This window comes from Falco rusticolus, chromosome 3, assembly GCF_015220075.1.
Source record: "Falco rusticolus isolate bFalRus1 chromosome 3, bFalRus1.pri, whole genome shotgun sequence".
NCBI classification, from domain to species: domain Eukaryota; kingdom Metazoa; phylum Chordata; class Aves; order Falconiformes; family Falconidae; genus Falco; species Falco rusticolus.
Genome location: NC_051189.1, coordinates 16,916,819 through 16,934,932, shown reverse-complemented (window position 1 = coordinate 16,934,932; position 18,114 = coordinate 16,916,819). Strand labels below are relative to the sequence as shown.

At 42.1% G+C, this 18,114-nt stretch overlaps 1 protein-coding gene across 1 annotated transcript in view; it reads right to left on the bottom strand.

Moving 5' to 3' along the window:
* Positions 1–7,672: 7,672 nt before the first annotated feature.
* Positions 7,673–18,114, bottom strand: part of WASHC5 (WASH complex subunit 5) — a 28,667-nt gene continuing 18,225 nt past the window's right edge. The window contains exons 16-29 of the mRNA XM_037378739.1: positions 17,945–18,085; positions 16,506–16,586; positions 15,750–15,851; positions 14,711–14,890; positions 13,886–14,010; positions 13,258–13,420; positions 12,410–12,512; positions 12,219–12,298; positions 11,169–11,272; positions 10,568–10,697; positions 10,350–10,446; positions 9,772–9,925; positions 9,399–9,486; positions 7,673–8,100 (exon numbers count right to left, since the gene is read on the bottom strand). Coding sequence (XP_037234636.1) covers positions 8,044–8,100; positions 9,399–9,486; positions 9,772–9,925; positions 10,350–10,446; positions 10,568–10,697; positions 11,169–11,272; positions 12,219–12,298; positions 12,410–12,512; positions 13,258–13,420; positions 13,886–14,010; positions 14,711–14,890; positions 15,750–15,851; positions 16,506–16,586; positions 17,945–18,085 — 1,605 coding nt within the window. The 3' untranslated portion in view covers positions 7,673–8,043. The remainder of the gene's footprint in view (positions 8,101–9,398; positions 9,487–9,771; positions 9,926–10,349; positions 10,447–10,567; positions 10,698–11,168; positions 11,273–12,218; positions 12,299–12,409; positions 12,513–13,257; positions 13,421–13,885; positions 14,011–14,710; positions 14,891–15,749; positions 15,852–16,505; positions 16,587–17,944; positions 18,086–18,114) is intronic.

Sequence of the window (18,114 nt, the reverse complement as noted above, 5' to 3'; positions counted from 1 at the left end):
TTTTGGAAATGTGGGTTGAGATGGTGGATTGAAATGCATTTTGTTGACAATGATCACATTCTGACGCACATCCTGTTGCAGGCACATAAACCCCATAAGCATTTCAGATACACCATCAAGTGGAGGAAACCTTCTCAGGTGTCCCTGCCTTCATCTTCTCTTGAGTCCTTATTACCACCTGGAGTGGTCACAGGCGATTCTGTTAACCTTGAGCCTTATACTGCTTTTTCTAGGCGAGTTTCCTCTTCCAACTGAGAATCAACAGGAGGTGGGAGAAGCTTCTGCCACAGGCTGCCGTGGGACACTGGGGGTCACTTGTGCTCCCTGCAACCTTGCCCCATGCCAGAGAGCTTTGCTGACTAATGATTGCTGCCTACACTGCAGTTTTCTTCACAGTCTCTATCTCTCCTGCCATCACCAGGCAGGAATCAGATCGAGTACCCGTGTTTTCTACTCCAGTTGCCTTTATCTCTGCCAACTGTGAGTTGCACAGCAACACTGCTGTGGCTCAGGTTTCGCCATACGGTAACTTGGTAACCACAGGTAATTACATGGTGGTAGAAGCTGGATGCTGACTTACCATGGTTTCCTTTGTACCCAGAGTGCCCTTGCTAATTGCTATAGAGCATACGTGGAGCCGCTCTGTCTCTCAATAATGTATTTGGTGTCTGCATTTTTATCTTGCCAGAGCTAATTTCTCCTGCTGATGACATCTGGAAACAGATAGTGCATATAGATGTTATTGGGGCATTAAATGCTTGGGGGCATTTAAATCGGAGGTCTCTTGTTTTCATGTGCCTGATCGCATCACCATGACCCAGCGTCATTCTGCTTGCTCCATATAGTGCCTACACAGGTACCTATCACATACCATCTTTATAATCAGATAAATTAAAGCGTGTAACAGTAAGGCCTTTCTCCTCTCAGATGTCTGCACTGCCAGTCATCCACTGCCCGATGCTGCCAAGATGATTCTTTTGATACTCTGGTACAATATTCTGGGGAGCTGCACACATTAAAAATATCCTTCAAACCTGCTTTTAAGGACCGACATGCCTGTAGAAAGGATCATCTTGATTTTATTTGGTTATATTTGGGCAAGTAAATGAAAGCGCTTATTTTCAAAATAAGGAGGAACACAGCATTCAAAGGTTTAAAAGACACAAGCATGCAGAAATGAGATTGTATCCGTGTTAGCCTGGTGTATAAAAGCAGTTTCAAAAGCCCTGTGTGATTCAGCCAGTAAGATGCTTGAGGCTTCACAATCTTGTCCTTGTACAGCCATTGCAGCGCTGGGGAGCATGGCCGGGAGGGAGTCCTGCACCAGGGCACGGTTCTTTTTTAATGCTAGAAAAGTCCTGATGGAAATTCTTGTCCTGGGTGGAGGTGCAAGTGATAGATGGCTCCACTCCCCGGGAAGGCGTTACAAATGCCCTCTTAAGGTGCAGGCTGAGTAAATGCGAGCATCCCCTGGGTGTATCTGGGTGCGAGTCTTGTAGTCAAGCTTGTCTCAAGCCAGCTAATGAGCTTTCCTGGGTCTGGTTAACCAATTACGCAATGGATAATGGTGCTGGGAGGCAGCACTGTCAGCAGCTGCCAAACTTGAGTAAGTGCAATAGATTGGGTCTTTTGTTTCGCACTAGAACGTGAAGCGAGAATTCTGTTTCCAATGTACTACTACTAACTTAATTCCCACCGATGCTAGTGGGAACCAAACAGGTTGCGGTGGAACTGGCTGCAGGGTGAGCTACAGCCGTGGCAGCTCTGGTTTGCGGGCAGTGGTGGGATGTGACCCCCTATCGGGAGGCAGAATCCCGCTGCTGCTGCCGGGTGGGAACAGGGTTCGCAGTGGCGATTGCAGCAGCTTCAGCGACACAACATGGCCAGCTTGTTCTCGAGCCCCAGCCTCAGCAAGGTTTCTTGCGAGACAAGGACTTAGCTTTTTAATTCATGTCTGATACTTAATTCTTGCACGACAAAAATTTTATAGCTGGAGGATTTTAAGATGGAGAGTGTTGTGTGATGTTACTTCATTTGTATATAACTGGATTTTCATTGCCTTATTTATTGTTACTTTTTAAAAAATACAAAATGTGAAAGCTGGAAGCCTTGCTTTCTGTGGATTTCTAGTTATTTTGGTTATGGAAGGATGAGAAAGTGTCATACCTCTATCATTATTCTGAATATAATTTTTTCCTGGTTTTACCTGAAGAGCCACAGGAGTTAAAGTTAAGCATCTTAATTAAAAATGGCATAAATTGCATTTTGACTCCTGTGGCATGCTACGTACTGGTTGGTTTGTTCCTGCTTGAAGTGAAAGGGAATGCCTGCACTGGTGGGCTCTACCCAAATAAAGCGTGAGAGGGTAATTTCCAGGGAGGAATGCTGGTTCACTCTGGCATCGTGGCTATATCCCAAAGCAGATTAGTTCAGAGTCAGGTTTTCATAAAGCATTATTGAGAATTTTAGTGTCGTATCATGTTTTAAAGAAGAAATGCAGGGATACATTCCCTGCTGAGGAATACTGTGATGAAATAGAGCACAGGAAAGATGCCTGCCGATGTTCACAAGCTACTTCAACTGCAGAAACTAATTACAAATATTCCAGAGCTTTTTTCTAGTCTGCCTGGGAACCCTCGTTTTCCTTAATAGTATCATTATTGATTTTTCTGCTTGCTGAGTCACAGCAGTAATTTACACTGCTATGGAACAGCCCCTCGTAATCTGCTTTCACAACAGGGCTCAGCGTGACTCAGAGGAGCTAAAATTTGAAGTGTAGTCATAAATAATTGCATTAATAACAAAAGCCCTAATGCATTAGCTTAATGTGTAAACTGTGTGGTTTAACTTATCGTAACCATTTTCAGGAAGCTGTACTTCTGTGGTGGGGACAGGATATTTGTATTTGCTTTGGGGAAAGTTTAAAGTTTTCTAAAGTAAAAGCTTAAAAATAAATTCAAATAGGGAAAAAATAGTTTGACACCCGTTTGTGTTCTTCCTCTGTTGCTCTTTGCTTTCCTACCTGTTAAAGTAAGAGTACGTGTTCCTAGCATGGGTGGGAGGTTAATACTGGGTGATGCCCGCTCCCCTCCTCCCCTGTTTCCCCCTACCTCTTTTTTTTTCCCTGCGATCTTACCATTGCGTTCCCCCTTCCTGCTGCTGTATATCTCCCTTTGCTTGTCTGGTCTCACAGGTGAATTATTAAGAGAAGTCCGTGTTACGGCGTTAACTAAAATGGTTTTATTAATGATGGGATGATGATCAAATGGTAATTAACTGATGACAGAATGAAAATCACATGTAATCAAGTGGTGATTATACGGTAATTGAATGGTAGTTAAAGAGTGATTTGACAATGGCTTAAATGATGATTTAGATGGTGGTTAGGCAGTAATCTCTTTACTATTGCCTACTATTTACTACACTTGTAATAAAAGCTGGCTGTATAAATGTTGCTAGTATACAATATACCTGTAGACCTAATGTAAAATGTCCTTACCTTGTTATAGATATCAGATACAGGGTAAGGGGTCCCTCAGCCTCGAGGAGTAACCTGGAGAGGGGTCCCCGCTCAAGGGGGAGATCATTGCTGTGCTTGGTGGGTTTGAGGCAGGGGGGCTACAGCTTTTTATAGCATAAAGTGATCAGCTCCAAGCCAAACTCTCTTTGCCATAGGTGCAGGAGTGCAGCTGTAGCAGTTTGCACTACATCTGGTCTCTGCTGGGGCTGATACCCTGAGCCCCTGGTAACGTGTGGCCTGGACTCCTTAGCTGCTGAGAAGATGGAGCCCAGTGCGGTTCTTGAGGTTTACACCATGGGGCTGACCTCAGCTAGGCCTTCTCCTTGGTGGTGCCCACCTGGAGGGCGATGTGGGGGCCGGACAGGCTGTGGCAGGGAAGCCCACCTGTGTCTTGGCCGGCAGGTGCAGGAGTGGTCTGGAAACTAGGACCACGCGTGGCAATCAGTTAGCTGAGGGGAATGTGCTCGAGCTTGTCTAGACAACAATTAACATGATGGGGCATGTTTACAGAGCACAGGGGAGTGGGGGACGGATGGCGCCAAGGTTGGCGCCAAGGAAAGGCAACACCTTGCGGTTAATTGCTGGTAGTTAACCACCAATCAGGGATTGCCTAGTAGGCAATGCTTAGCTTCAAGAACCAATTAGTTTAAAACGTGCAGCTTCTGAAAGTGTATAAAAACGCGTGCTTCTGTACAATAAATTGACATTTGCTTGCATCAAGCTGCGTCCCGTCTCTTCATTTGCCGCAGGCAGGGACATGCCAAAGCCCTTGCATGGGCAGGGAGGCGGGCGCTGGGCAAGCCTCTGCCTGCTGGGGAGGGAAGGGCTGCACTCCTGAACGGAGCTGGTTGCTGGCACGTTAAAACCCTTCCCCCTGCAAGCCAAGTTACTGGGACACAGGTTCTGCTTTCGCAAAGAGTGAACTGGGGTCAGGTGAAACACACCTGCAGCGGCGCTGAACCCCACAGATCGGTACTTGATCTTTTGGCAGAGGAGGACCAGGTTGGGGAACGTATTTAAACATTGTGGATATACAGAAGTCTGTGGGAGTTGGTGGGATGTACCCCTGGGTGCAAGGAGAGCTGGCAGGTGTCAGCGTGAGGCTGCTGTCAATGCCCTGTGAGCAGTGGTGGTGATCCTGGGGCCTGGATGGCAGCCAACCGCTCCTGTCTTCAGGAACAGCAAGGAGGAGCAGGGAAGCTGCAGGACGGCCAGCCTCACCGTGATCCCTGGTGAGGGGATGGAGCAAGTAGGCCTAGAAACCATTGCCAAACATACAAAGGGCAAGAAGGTGACTTGGAGCAGACAGCATTGATTTACAAAGGGAAAAACCAACTTAACCAGCTGGCTAAACGGCTGTGCTCAGCAGCACAGCGTCCGGCTGGAGGCCCGTCACTAGTGGTGCACCCCATGGGCAAGCACTGTTTAATGTCTTCATTAATGACCTGGGCAGTGGACCCTGAGCCTGTTTGCAGGTGATACAAAACCACGAGGAGTGGCTAGACGCAGCGGAGGGAGACTTGGACAGGCAGGAGAAAAGGGCTGACAGAAAGTTCATGAACAGCAAAGGGAAGCGTGAAGTCCAGCACCTGGGGAGGGATGACCCCAGGCACAGGGACAACTGCTAGAGAACAACCTGGCAGAAAAAGCCCTGGGCTCTTGGGGAACATCAGTCCACTCCTGCAGTGGTGGCCACCAGCCTCCTGGGCTGCACCAGGCAAGCGTTGCCAGCGGGCTGTGGGAGGTGATGCTGCCCTCTGCTCAGCCCCGGTGAGACATGTCTGGGTGCTGTGTCCGGTCCTGGGCTCCTCAGTACAAGAGAGACAGGGATGTACTGAAGGGCCATGATGAGGACTGAGAGTTCAGAGCATGTGCCAGGCAAGGAGAGGCTGAGACAGCTGGGACTGGTCAGCCTGGAGAAGGTTCAGGGGGGTCTTATTCATGTAGATAAATATGCAGTGGATGGAGGGAGTAATGAAGATGGAGCCCAGTGACAGGACAAGAGGCCACAGGCACAAACTGAGACACAGGAAACTCCATTTAACTCTAAGAAAAAACTTTTTTTCACTGTTCATGTGGTCAAACAACTGAGCAGGTCACCCAGAGAAGCTGTGGCATCTCCATCCTGGGGATACTCAAAACCCAACTGGCCGTGGCCCCCAGCACCAGCTGCCCCGCTCTGAGCAGGAGGGTGTGCTGGACAGTCCTGACAGTGAGCTTCTGAACTAATTACAAACCAGCGGAGACGAGAAGGGAGCAGCCCAGTGCTGTGAAGAGTAGGCAGGGATCAGGTGAACAGGAACCATCAGAGAGTTCAGTCCTCTTCCTTTTTCTAGCAGCTTTTCTCCCGAGGCTTTCAATCTCTCACCTTAAAGCGCTGAGAAATAGGAGGAGTGTTGGCTGTGCCAGTCTGCTCATATTATTCTAGAATTTAATTTACAAATTTGACCTGATCGATCAGCTGTGGCGTCATTGTGCTCCTCACTTCCCCAACACCCCGGGCAACACAAGCATCAGCACATCAAACTCACAGGTGTAAATCCAGGTATTTCTGGGTTAAGGGCTTCCATAAATCCTGGCCCCACACCTTGGTTTCCTGTGTATTGTCCAGCTGTCCACTTGCTACTAACCTGGGCAGTTAATGGATAACGTACCACCCGGCAGGCAGCGTGTAACTCGGGAGTGGTGGTGGGGGTCTCTTCTAATAGCAAGAGCATGGCTCTTAATTCCGCATACTGGCTTCTACCCCACCTTGCTGAGCAGGCTTCGCTCGGCAGGACCACAGGCAGCACCTGTCAGCCACCGCCTCGTCCCCTGACGTACTTTGCTGTGGGGAGGTGGCTGGGTACGTGTGTGTGGGTAGGGCAGGGGGTTGCAGCCTTCCTTCACCTTTTAGCCCAAAACTCTGATGTGCAAGGTCATCTCCAGAAACGAGGATGCCCAGCTCAAAAGGTTTGCAAGGCTGCCTAGGTCCCAGCACAGCCGCAGGGCAGGCAGTGTGCTGGGCTTGTGCGAAAGCTCTTTTTTCATCTTTCCCCATACAAACCGGTCCCTCTTTCTTGCTGTATTCAACCTTAAAAACCTGTGCTTAGTGTAGGGACAAACCGGCAGCAGTACCCCAGTAATCGTACACAGCATTGCACATGAACCTTGATTTTGGGGCTCAGCTGTATGAAGTTTTGTTTGTTTCCATAATCCTGCAGGCTCCTTGCCAGATGATGCCTAAAAACTGGACTTCATTTGCTTGATCCCAAAACTGTGGGTACCCTGTTAGTTGTAAGACTACAAAGTTTTCTTGATCCAAGTCACCTCCCCTCCCAAATTAATTAATATTCATCTATTTATTCTCGTAGTAATAGGCTCGATTTCTGTGAACTAGGGCTGCTTCTGTACCGGTAACCAGTGGGGCCCTGACCTGTTATTTATTATGCTGGCTCCAGGGTGGTACAAATGGAAGCCATGGACAGCCATCTCCCTGGCCAGACCCCTTCATCAGCTGTAGTGGAGTGGGACTGCACCTCCCCTGTTCTTGCTGCCAGGGAAAAAGGTTGGGGTCCTTAGGGGCGGGTGAAGAAGATGTATCTTCACTGCAGAGAGGGGTAACACAGATGGGACCAGCGTTCCTGAGGCTTTGCACTTCCCTTTGTCCCTCCTCCTTTGTTCTTCCTTTCTTAAACAAGGAGTCAATTTGCTGCCTAGCCCCTCCAGCCTGCCTTAGCTGCGCTATAAATGCCTCTTTCGGAGTAAACCTTCCTTCTGCTGCTGCATTTGCTTCCTCTTTTCCAGTCTGATAATCACCAAGCTGATTATACCACCAGTGACACAATAACATCCCCTACTGACTTTCCCACAGCAGCCCCTAGGAAGAAAATTATGCCAGGTGTAAAAGGTTCCGTACCAGGACTGAGAGTTGTACGAATAAACACCTTGCCCCCACCATTAATCATGTTACAGTTGCACTGGAAGAAATATTTTGCCTTTGAATACCATGACAGAACTTTTCAACTGTGGCTATTTAATTATTTTTCTGTCCTCTACAGAGGAAAATTAACTTTGTGTAGTACAGAGGCAGACATCAAACCTTCTTTCACTGTACATATATCCTCACAAAGTGTTCTTTTAACAGGAAAATTGACACTTTGGAATCATCAGTCCTGGCAAACTATCCAACACCTTTATTTCCAGTTTCTTCGTTCATCTGCGATACAAAAGTCAAACTTCCACAAATAGTTCTTCAGAACAAAAACCTACATGATTTATACATAAACAATTACATACAGCATTTATAATGTGCAGTACAAAATGTACAGTGTTCGGATGAGATACAGATTGCGTATCATGCCAAGATTTCAACAAGTGTTAATTATGTAGACTAGCGCTGATGGTTACGTTTCATAGCGGCAGTTGTAGGTACTGCCTTAAAGCACAGAAAAGATACAGTTCTGAAAAGCTGTACTCATCTCATCCCCAGTCCCCCACTCCTCCTCTCAGGTTTGGGGGAAAGACTTGGTCCTTCTCCATATTCATAGAACAGTTCTGAATTCATCAAAAATGAAGCTAGGCACGTGTGCTTCAACAACCTGAAGTAAACAGGAAGGCGTGGTTAGGGATTTTCATTGTTCATTCGCATGCTCTATTCATCCATCAACAAGCACGTCTGACCTACGAATCAAGCACACGGCGCTAATGTCCTGAGCCACCCCGCCTTCAGGATGTGCTCCCGGACGTGCTCTCGCTTGGTGCGCCAAGCAAGGAAGGAACACCATGCCAGGCAGCTCAGGCAAGCCCGGGGCTGGGAGGAATCGCTGGGCCCACAGGTACTGTGTGAGACTGGAGGAACGCTGAGGCCCTCTCTGCTGTCTCTCCACACAGCGCCGGGCTGACCTGGAAGCTGGCACAGGGACCAGGTGTATCAGCTGCAAGACTGACACCTGGACTTGCTACTACATCGCACTGTGGGCCGCGAAAAAGAAACTAGAAGAATCTCGCTCTCTCTCTCTGTTGTGAGTATTAGCTGGGAAATGACTTATTCAAGAATTATTGAGGTACAGCCTATAGCAAGTGGGATTATGACTTATTAATAATACCACATATGAATAATATATCATCTTCAAATGCAGGTAGTGGCATTTAACCCTAAAATAAAGTCTCTCTCCATGCCCAGACTTTCAGAATTTCCCTTGCATAGGAAATAAAGCAGCTGCCTGGGAAGCCATGCTTTGGCAGAAAGGGAAGGATGTCAAGGACTGGAGATGGTGTTTCACTAAAATTTAGGCTTGCTAATCAACTTTTTGCCTTGCATTTAGAACACTGCTAAGTTTATTGTTACTTAATTCTGCAACATCTCAGAACTTCTATTTTATTTCTTCCCTTCCCAAAGCCCCCCAGCAACATAGACATTCTTTGAAGATTAAATGGAACAGATTCTTCTTGAATCTGCCCAAAGTTGAAATCCTTTCTGTATTTCATATTCCTCTCTGTATTTTCTGGAAAATATTTTTTTCCGTAAGGATATTATGACTAATATAGGAATAATTACACAAACTACACAAATAACACGATTTGTAGTTTGTACAGGGTAAAAATTCCTTATGACCTCTTAACAGTGTTCATTCATTCCTATCAGGTAACAGATTTTTCATCTGTATTTCTTTTTCGCAGTCTTCAACAGAACATCTGAAGAGGGTTAATACTGCTTTTTGGACAAGGTTAACGAGTCCATTATTTGGGATATTTGTTTACAGATGCTGCCATGTTCCAGAGCAGGTACGTGTGATCAGACTGCTAGTACATAACCACAGCATAAACCAAGATTTAGCTCATCTACACAGGACTCCTGCTCAGTACTACATACAGGAGACATGGAATTCTTTCTTACCTTTCTTGGTAACTTTGTGTAGCGAATGTAATCTTCCAGGAACATGAGGGCACCCACGACATCAGCAGGCATTTCTGGTATCTTTTGGCTAAAATTAAACCACCATGAAGATCATACTCTTACTAGCCCATCAGTTATTTAGATAAAATTACATGAAAACGCCTGCCTTCAAATGACACAGTTTCCACTAGATACCATGTGGTTCCATTAAAGAAAGAAACAGTATTTTAATTTTATATTCAGTCAAATATATTTTTGTTATTATTATGTCAAAATATACTCTACTAGAAACACATACTGAAACAGCAGTGATACTTCTACTGAAGCCCTCTTCACAGAGGTGGTACTCAGGGAAAAAGCAAAACGTGGATACCTGGTGCACTGTTCCATCATTGAACGAATAAACTGACCAATCAGAGCCAGAAATTGTTCTGTGTATCTTGAGTGAAACTGCTTCAACAGGGTAAGGAGTCCCAGAACTAACGGAAGCCAGTCAATTTGATCAGCTGGCCGCTTGCACACCACTCCTGCACAGCAAAAAACCCACAAAACAACACGTTTATAAAACAGAACATATTCTTCATAGCAGAGGCAAATTTATATAATATACTCTCATGAGTTTTTTTGTGGTGCCTCCCCTTCCGCTCGCCCACACATAAAAATTAAAAACTAGAAAAAGAACTGCCTTTCTTCCATAGCAAATGGTTTAATGATATTAACTAAGGCATAGGATAGAACAAGAAAGTCAGGAGTTCGGATTCTCTTTCCTACCGTGTTGTATTTGGCTTCAGTAGTACAACGAACCTGCTGGGCCATGATGGACTAAAGTCAGAAACTGAGTATTTTCTATGCAAATCATTAGACTGTTTTCTCTACAGATAATTTCACATAGGTTTTAATTAGATTTACACACTAATATATATAGATATATAACAACAACTTATACAATACCTAAATTTCTGTTGTACTGAAGTTTCGGAAACTGGGAAATGAGAAATAGGAAGTTGACAGTGGGAAAATATGGCAGGCGTTTTGTCGTTATGTAGATCTGTGTGAAAAAAAAGAAAAAAAGGAACACAGTTCTTCCACATACTGATTTTTTTTTCTCAGTTAATAATCGATACGTTAGAAAAAGCAAACTGTACCAGGCACTGGAATGTAAACCTGACCTTATTTAATGGATTGTGAATGCCAGCTGCTTCCAGATAAGCTGTGATTTCATATAAAAGTGTGTTGTCTTCTTTGGGATAAGGTAGTGATGGGTTCTGATAATGTGCTTCAATGTCAGCTAGTATTGCTCTAAAAGGAAAATAAATTGATTATATTAAATAAATATTTAAATCATCCCCAAGTAAACCTTACACGATACTACATGTCACATTACAGGTTTTGTGTCTTTGGATTTTTTACATTAAATAGTTACAAGCAAGAGTAAACCACCTTTTTTTGAATATCTTTTTACAAACAACATGTCTGCTTCAAAATCAGCACCACACATTTTCACTGTTCTTTCTTCTCATCCAAATATAAGCTCAAATCCAAGTATACCCACATGCAATTAGAAGCTGCGCTGTCCACTAGGATGTTCATACAAATTACTTGCCAAGTTATTTATATTTAAGGTTTTTGTTTGGATTCAAATACTCATCAATAAAAACCTGAATACAATCAGACTCCATATTTTACCGTAATTTAGATTTTAAGGATTGATGAGTCAATAACAATTACATCAGTGATACATGCAGCTCTTCAGCACATTTTGCTTCTTACTTATTGAGATTTTCCAAAGCAGCAGCCAAATGCTTGGAGTCAAACCTGCAGGAAAAATTTAATTCATTGGTCATCTGTCGTCTTAAAATCTGCATCTGACCAACCTGTTGAAACAAACGGACAAAAAAATGGACGGGGTGTTATACTGAATGCAAAGAAGGAAAAGTCAAACTAAGGAAAAGCTTCATGAGTATCAGTTTACAGTGAAATAGATTGCACAAAGTCCTCACTTCACCTAACAGCCTTTGTAGGGCTGCTCAAAGCAGGGACGTACATAGTGGTTTGGAGCTACTTCCTCATTTTGGTTAGGAGGGCACTGATTCAGACTGCCTGCAGCCAGAACTGACGGACTCAAACTGTGCAGTGCAGTCAAAAGAGAGGAGTAGTTTCTGGTAGCAAATACAGGCAGTGTGAAAAGGGCACTGAATAGGTAACAGGTATAAAATCCCAGTTGCTTGCTTGTTTTTCACCGGTAAGTGGAAATGCTTCTAACTCTTTTGCCCACCTCTCCCTAGACCTTAGGGTCAGCAATGGTGGGCATAAAAACCATCAGAGGGGGCTTGTTGCAGCCACCCTCCTCCTTCCTTCCCCGACCTTTCCTCTTCACAGCACTCTGAAAACCACTGGTCACAAATTACCATTACAGAGACAAGATAAAGAGACATGTTAATGGGACAGCTTGTTTAAGCTTTCAGCACGGCTCCGGCTCCGGCCTTCAGCCTTAGGTACACTACGTTCCCAAGGCGCTGTGGGGAGTCTCAGAGCTCCTGATACTGAGCAACAACTCGGTCTTCCCAGATCAGATCTCCAGTGCCAGATTCCATTTTTGGCAAACTATTACATATGAATCTTTGTGCTAAGTACTTTGTGGAGTGTGAGCTGTCCATACAGACAAAGCTCTGGAGCTCTTGCAAATCCATGCCTGCTTCACTTGTGACGTTACAGAATTCCAGGTCAACATAATACAACATCGTAAAATAAGCAGATTCAAGTACATAACCAAAGAGCCTAAGAGTGAATTCTGTGTATCGCTAAGTCACATAAACCTACCTTCATTATGGAGTCTAAATATGCTGTCCAGATCTTCTGAGTTTTTGCAATTGCTGCAGAATAAACCTTATTTGAATTTGCTGAGAAAACAAAAAGGGTGAGGCATTAAAACCCAGAAAAAGTAAGAAGAGAAATAAATGCAAGTGTACAAAGACAACGGCTTTCTTCCATCTTAACCAGTATGCACTTACTTATAATTCCTTTGAGAGGACTGACAGCATTCATAAGTGCTTTTAAAGTATCCTGTACCGTCCTGTCACGCAGTATATTTTTCTGAAACATACTGAGGAAATTCTAAATAAAAGAAAGAAATAAGTAAGTAAAATCCTCATATATGTAGTCCGTGCTTAATCTTGGTGGTAACAAGAGCCACATTTTTTAACAGCAGTGAAAGAATATTTCTACAGATGAAGAGTTGAAGGATCCTCTAAATTAGACTTCGTGCTTTTCCGAGTTATGTTAATCAGCGTAAGGACAATTAGCAGATCCCCCTCATCAATATGTAATACCCACTGTAGACAACTATTAGTTTGATTTTTGAGGAAGAACTGTCTTCATCAATACTTATTTTCCTTAAATCTTTAACCAGGCTAGGACTGGATTCTTCTCAGAAAACAAAAAAATGTGGTTTCACTTGGAGGTATTAGGGAAAAAGTAATTTCATAGAACTGATACCTTATTTATATCGTGGTAGACCCAAACAATCTAATTTGTTCATGTCTAGACAGAAAAATAGAAGTTGACCTGGGATCAACTTTTAAGCATACACAATGCTTACCTTCAAAAGGCATTCTTTGCAAACCACTGTTTAATCTAACACATAATTTGGTGTTACACAGCACCATTTATTCAAGAGTACCAACTTTCATAATTATATCCATAACTGAAATTCTTACTTTTGGGTTTGAACACACATTTTTCAAATGCTTTTGATTTCAATTTACCATTTCAAACATTAACAGTTTTTTTTTTAATTTCTCTAGAAGTTATTAAACAATAAAAGCATTATGATCTCGGGAAACTGAAATTCAAAAATTACCTGCAGCTCCTTCACAATCATGAAACACAGCAGCCTGTCTAAACCATTGAGACCAAAGGTACCTAAAGTATCTTGGATCTCTGAGAAGAGACGACTATTGGTTACTTCCTGATGAGTTTTGACATCATACCAGGTGTTCATTTGGTCAATGTAACATGTGATTCTGAGGAAAAATTAAATAAACAACCACTTCAGAATAAGCTGCAGACAGTTCCTGTGATAACGTGAGCAATGAGTTACCTTAATGATGCAGAAATTAGAAAGACTCTCTGAGTATCTCAGGTGTTTAGTCACTTCTCTCTCCTCAAGGGTTCTGTCACCCTTCGCTTTTATCTCTCTTCTATGTGTGTAACATACAGTGTTCCTTCTTAGACTAAACCCACAGCTTTTCTAGACTAACATTAAATTGTACAGGATGGACTGGGTAAATCTGGTTTTAAAGAGGGTGACATGACAGCGGAGGGAAAACTATTTGTTGTATATGTTGGGAACTGGAACAATCCAATGCATGGTGCTGTAATACAAGCTTGTTTTATTACATACAACAGTATGTAATACCACATTTTACATGTATATATGTAATACATGTACAGTACAGTACTTACTTACAGTAACTTACTATACTTACTTTGGGTCTGTGATCCTCAGGATTTCTCTACAAAGCCGACCGATAAATGTTACAGATTCATCCACAGGTGTGAATTTTGGTATAGGAATATGAGTAGATTGGTATATGCTTTGCCAGTCTTGAACCTGAAAAATAAGTTTTAGAGTAATCTGCAGTGTTACAACTGCATGTTTTTAATTCACTATAGAAATTTTATTCCTTTTGTTTAAGGTAAAACTAGTACACTGTAAAACAATATTGTAAATACACACAGCAGAACACTATAGAAAAACAAAATAAAGCAAAGGGAAGAATGAATCTTAAAACAAATACAAGCAGAATGTAAGTGTGGAGGTTGAGAGAACTACCAGTACTCCTGGTGAGAAATCCATCTACTCCTTTCTGCAGTAAGACTAGCCACCATTTTGTTAACTAAACTTCAGATCTTTTCACTCCACCACTTCTGAAATATCAACAAACTGTAAGTACTGCAGTCTTGCTAAGCCTGCATTCTTGTGGCTAACAACAGATACAGAGAGGACTCCTGTGATTCAGTAATTATTTTCTGTTTTCTTTGAGAAAGAGAAAGGATATTCTTCACTGGCAAGAGATACTAAAATACTGTTTTGGGGGTATTTTGCTCTTATGTACAACTAATACAGTGGTGATACTGAAATAATTCAGAAAAAGTTGGGGGCAGTTGTTTTATACAGTAGTTGTCGCATTTAGTTGAAGTCACAACAGTATGGACTGTGTGCAACAGGGTTCACATGCTACATCAGTCACAAGCTTTAACATCCAATAATCAAGACTTTTATCAACTTTTTACTTGCTTTTGACTAGCACCTTTGTTCTTAAGAAGTTATTGCACTCCTGTTCCACATTGTAGTTAATAATACGAGACACTTCCTCTTGCCAAATTTTTAAACCATATATGTTGACATAATCCTGGATATATTCGAAGGATCGATGGAACCCATCCATTGTAGCTGCCATTTCTTTCAGTTTGGGCATCAGCTCGCTTGGCTACAGATGAGAAAAAAAAAAAAAAAAAAAAAAGATAAACCCAAAACTTTGAACATGTCGAATACAAAAAAACAAATGTAAAGGGCTTCTAAATGCCTTTACACAGCAACCTCTAGAGCAAGGGTCCTCAAACTTTTTAACCAGGGGGCCAGTGCGCAGATGCAGGGGCAGGCAGTCATCTGCGGCTGCTTGGTTTCCCCCCCAGCCCCCAGCGGGGGTGTGTGTGCGTGGGGGTCTGTAAATACCGGGGGCCGGATTGAGGACCTTGGGGGGCCATATCCGGCCCATGGGCCGTAGTTTGAGGACCCCTGTTCTAGAGGATTTCACTATGCTCCAGGTAGAACTGAAAAGCGCCGAGAAAGTTACCAAAGGTTGTATGCTATCTGAAATAATTACCACTAAATATTTTTTCCTCCTGCTTTTAAAGTTTCTTTTAGGCTTCATTGGTACTATTGATTGATCTGGGAGATTCAAGAATTTGGGCAGGATCAAAACAATAAGTCATACTCCTTAGTCTATCATTGCTTTTCTGTGTTTACCCGGCTTATACGTATCATGTGTGTGCTGTCATCAATCATCACAGACAAAGAACTGTGAACTCAGAATTGACAGGACACTTGGCAATAGAATAAAAATATGGTTTTGAATTCTATATACTCTTAGCAGTTTATAAACTCATTTTAACATCAAATAAGGCATTCCAAATAACCTTTAAGAAGCTCAAAAAGTGTAGTGTTTTACAAGAAGGAAATCTGCACAGAAAAGTATGAACTATTTTCTGGAAGGTAATATAATAAAAAGAGGTCCCAGCAAATCCAAAATACATAAAAAATTAAAATAAAATCAAGTTGTTACACACCTTGGCTCTAGGATTAAAGATGAGCCCCCTGTGAAGAGCTAGGGCAACCCGTTTTACCAGCTCCTTCCTTATTCCATCCTCTAGTAGCTGTTTTGGGTCCACCTAAGTATAAGAAAGATTGTGTTTTTTTCAAGTCAGAAAGGTAGAAAAAAAAATATGAAAGATTTATTTTGTACCAAGACAGATATCAAGTACTTATGATAAACTGGAAACCACTGCTAACAGATGTACTTTCTCAAAAGTGCTTGTCCAAAGAACAAATACCGAAATATTTCTACTAGATAATACGTTATTTAAGATGAATGGCAAAGGTTTGTAGTTCCCATATTCAACATTTGTTCATGATCCATTAAGAATGTTGTACAATTATAAGCAGCCAGTAGGCATTAAGAAGTGTGTATTTCTTCAATACTTGCTCCTGGCGCTGAAAGAGGTATTTTAATGTAGAAATAGCAGTCTTTGCCAATGGAAGAAACAACTCTTCAGAAAAGCTTATCAGCAGTGAAGAGCCCCAAAGATCATTAATTAAGGTTGATTAATCTATTTACAATGAGAACTGTGGGTTCTTCACAACCTTAAATAATTCAGTTCTTACCTGGATGCCAAGTTAGGAACCACTGTTTGAAAATTATATGTAAACTTATTTTTTGTTGTCTTTATCTTTCCTCAAGGTCTTGCTTAATGTGCTGAAATATCTGTGCTAAAGTGCAAATTGCTACCAATTTAGTTTTTCCTACTGAAAAAATAGAACATTACCTTGATGATACCAACTAAAGTAGTTTTCATCATGAGGATACCTTCAGTGAAGATTGAAATTGCGTGAGTTAGCTTGGCAACCTTTAATAGAAAGAGAAAATACAATTTATTGAAGTGATTCAACAGATTCAAATAATTAGTCTAAAAAGATATACATATTTCCCAATGGTAGCTTCCTATTTTAGATTCATTTGCACTGATATACTTCCAATTTTACAGCTTGTTCTAGGCTTACTTATAGTAAAATAATTGTCTTTTTTTAAATTAGATAAATATGGGTGTGTTACCAGGAGGAAAGAACAGGTACGTGTCAGAGCCTTCACAGAGATTATTGGAGGAAAGACCTAGCCAGCTGTATCATGCGTGTACAAAACATCATGGACAAAACTAAGCTGATACCTTTGAGCAGGCTAGGAACATAGCCTGAAGTAGTTATTCCATAATAAAGCCTGCTGTCAATGAGTCCACTTCAGTATTTCCACTGGTTTAATACACTAGCACATTCTCTTAAGTTTTAAATTATTAGTTGAGTATCCTTATGCTCAGAATTCAGACAAGCCAGTCTTTTGCCTTCAAGACATTTATGATACACATTTGAGACAACAGTTTAGACTTACAATTGTACGCAAATCAAACATGAAAAACTTTTGTGTAAGATGTTTCCCTTTTACCTCCCCCAAATAAAAGGAATATTACTGCATGCTGCCTCCGTATCTGTTTCTTACTCCACACAAAATAAACTGACTCCATCAAGTTTAATGGGGGAGTCTAAACCTGCTGGAAAAAGCTGGCATCTTAACTGATGATTGGAGATATGCTGTCTGAGGGAAAGAGTGACTGGTCTGGTTACGTTTTTGTTCCTCATCTTCCTCTACTAAAAATAAAACCAAGTAAGTTTAATGTTTGCTCACTCTTCCAGATTGATAACAGTGCAGGAAAAAACCCCTAGAAAGAAAGCCAATGAGCAATAGCAGCTTCATCTAATCAAATCAGTGTCTCTCCATCCTGTCTTCACATTCGAGGGCAGCAAAAAGCTTACCCTGATGGCTTATTCAGTCTTCAAATTTCTCTTGGAACAAACATTTCAAATGTGGAGGGCTTCATTTCAGACTTGGGTTTTTAGGGTTCCCCCGCCTCAAAAAAAAAAACCCCAAAATCTTTATGTTCATTTATAAACATATTTAGTTTTTCTCTCTCCCTTTTTTTTTTTTTTAATGAGATCAAAAGTTTACACTTTTACAAATAGGAGAGTGAAAGTTATTCATCTGTCCTCAGGAAAGCTAAGGTATACTCACAATAACACTAGTCAATTTCAATTCTTACTCAATTCTTACTTCACTGTTAAAGTATAACTCCGTGGAACTGTACCGATTTAAACTCAGGTTGAAGTTGGCCACCTATAAGGTATGGGTTTTCAGAATACCCTGTTTTAACTGCACCTCGTATCGTGGTCCAAGCTGAGCATAATCCCGTAGCTTGTCCTTATCAAGGCGAGTAGGCACTTCAATAATATCATGAGTCTGAAGCTTTATAATTTTTAAGAGAGATGTAAACATGCTTTCTGGAATTATCTGTAGAACCTTTGTAAATGAGAGAATAAAGAAATGCA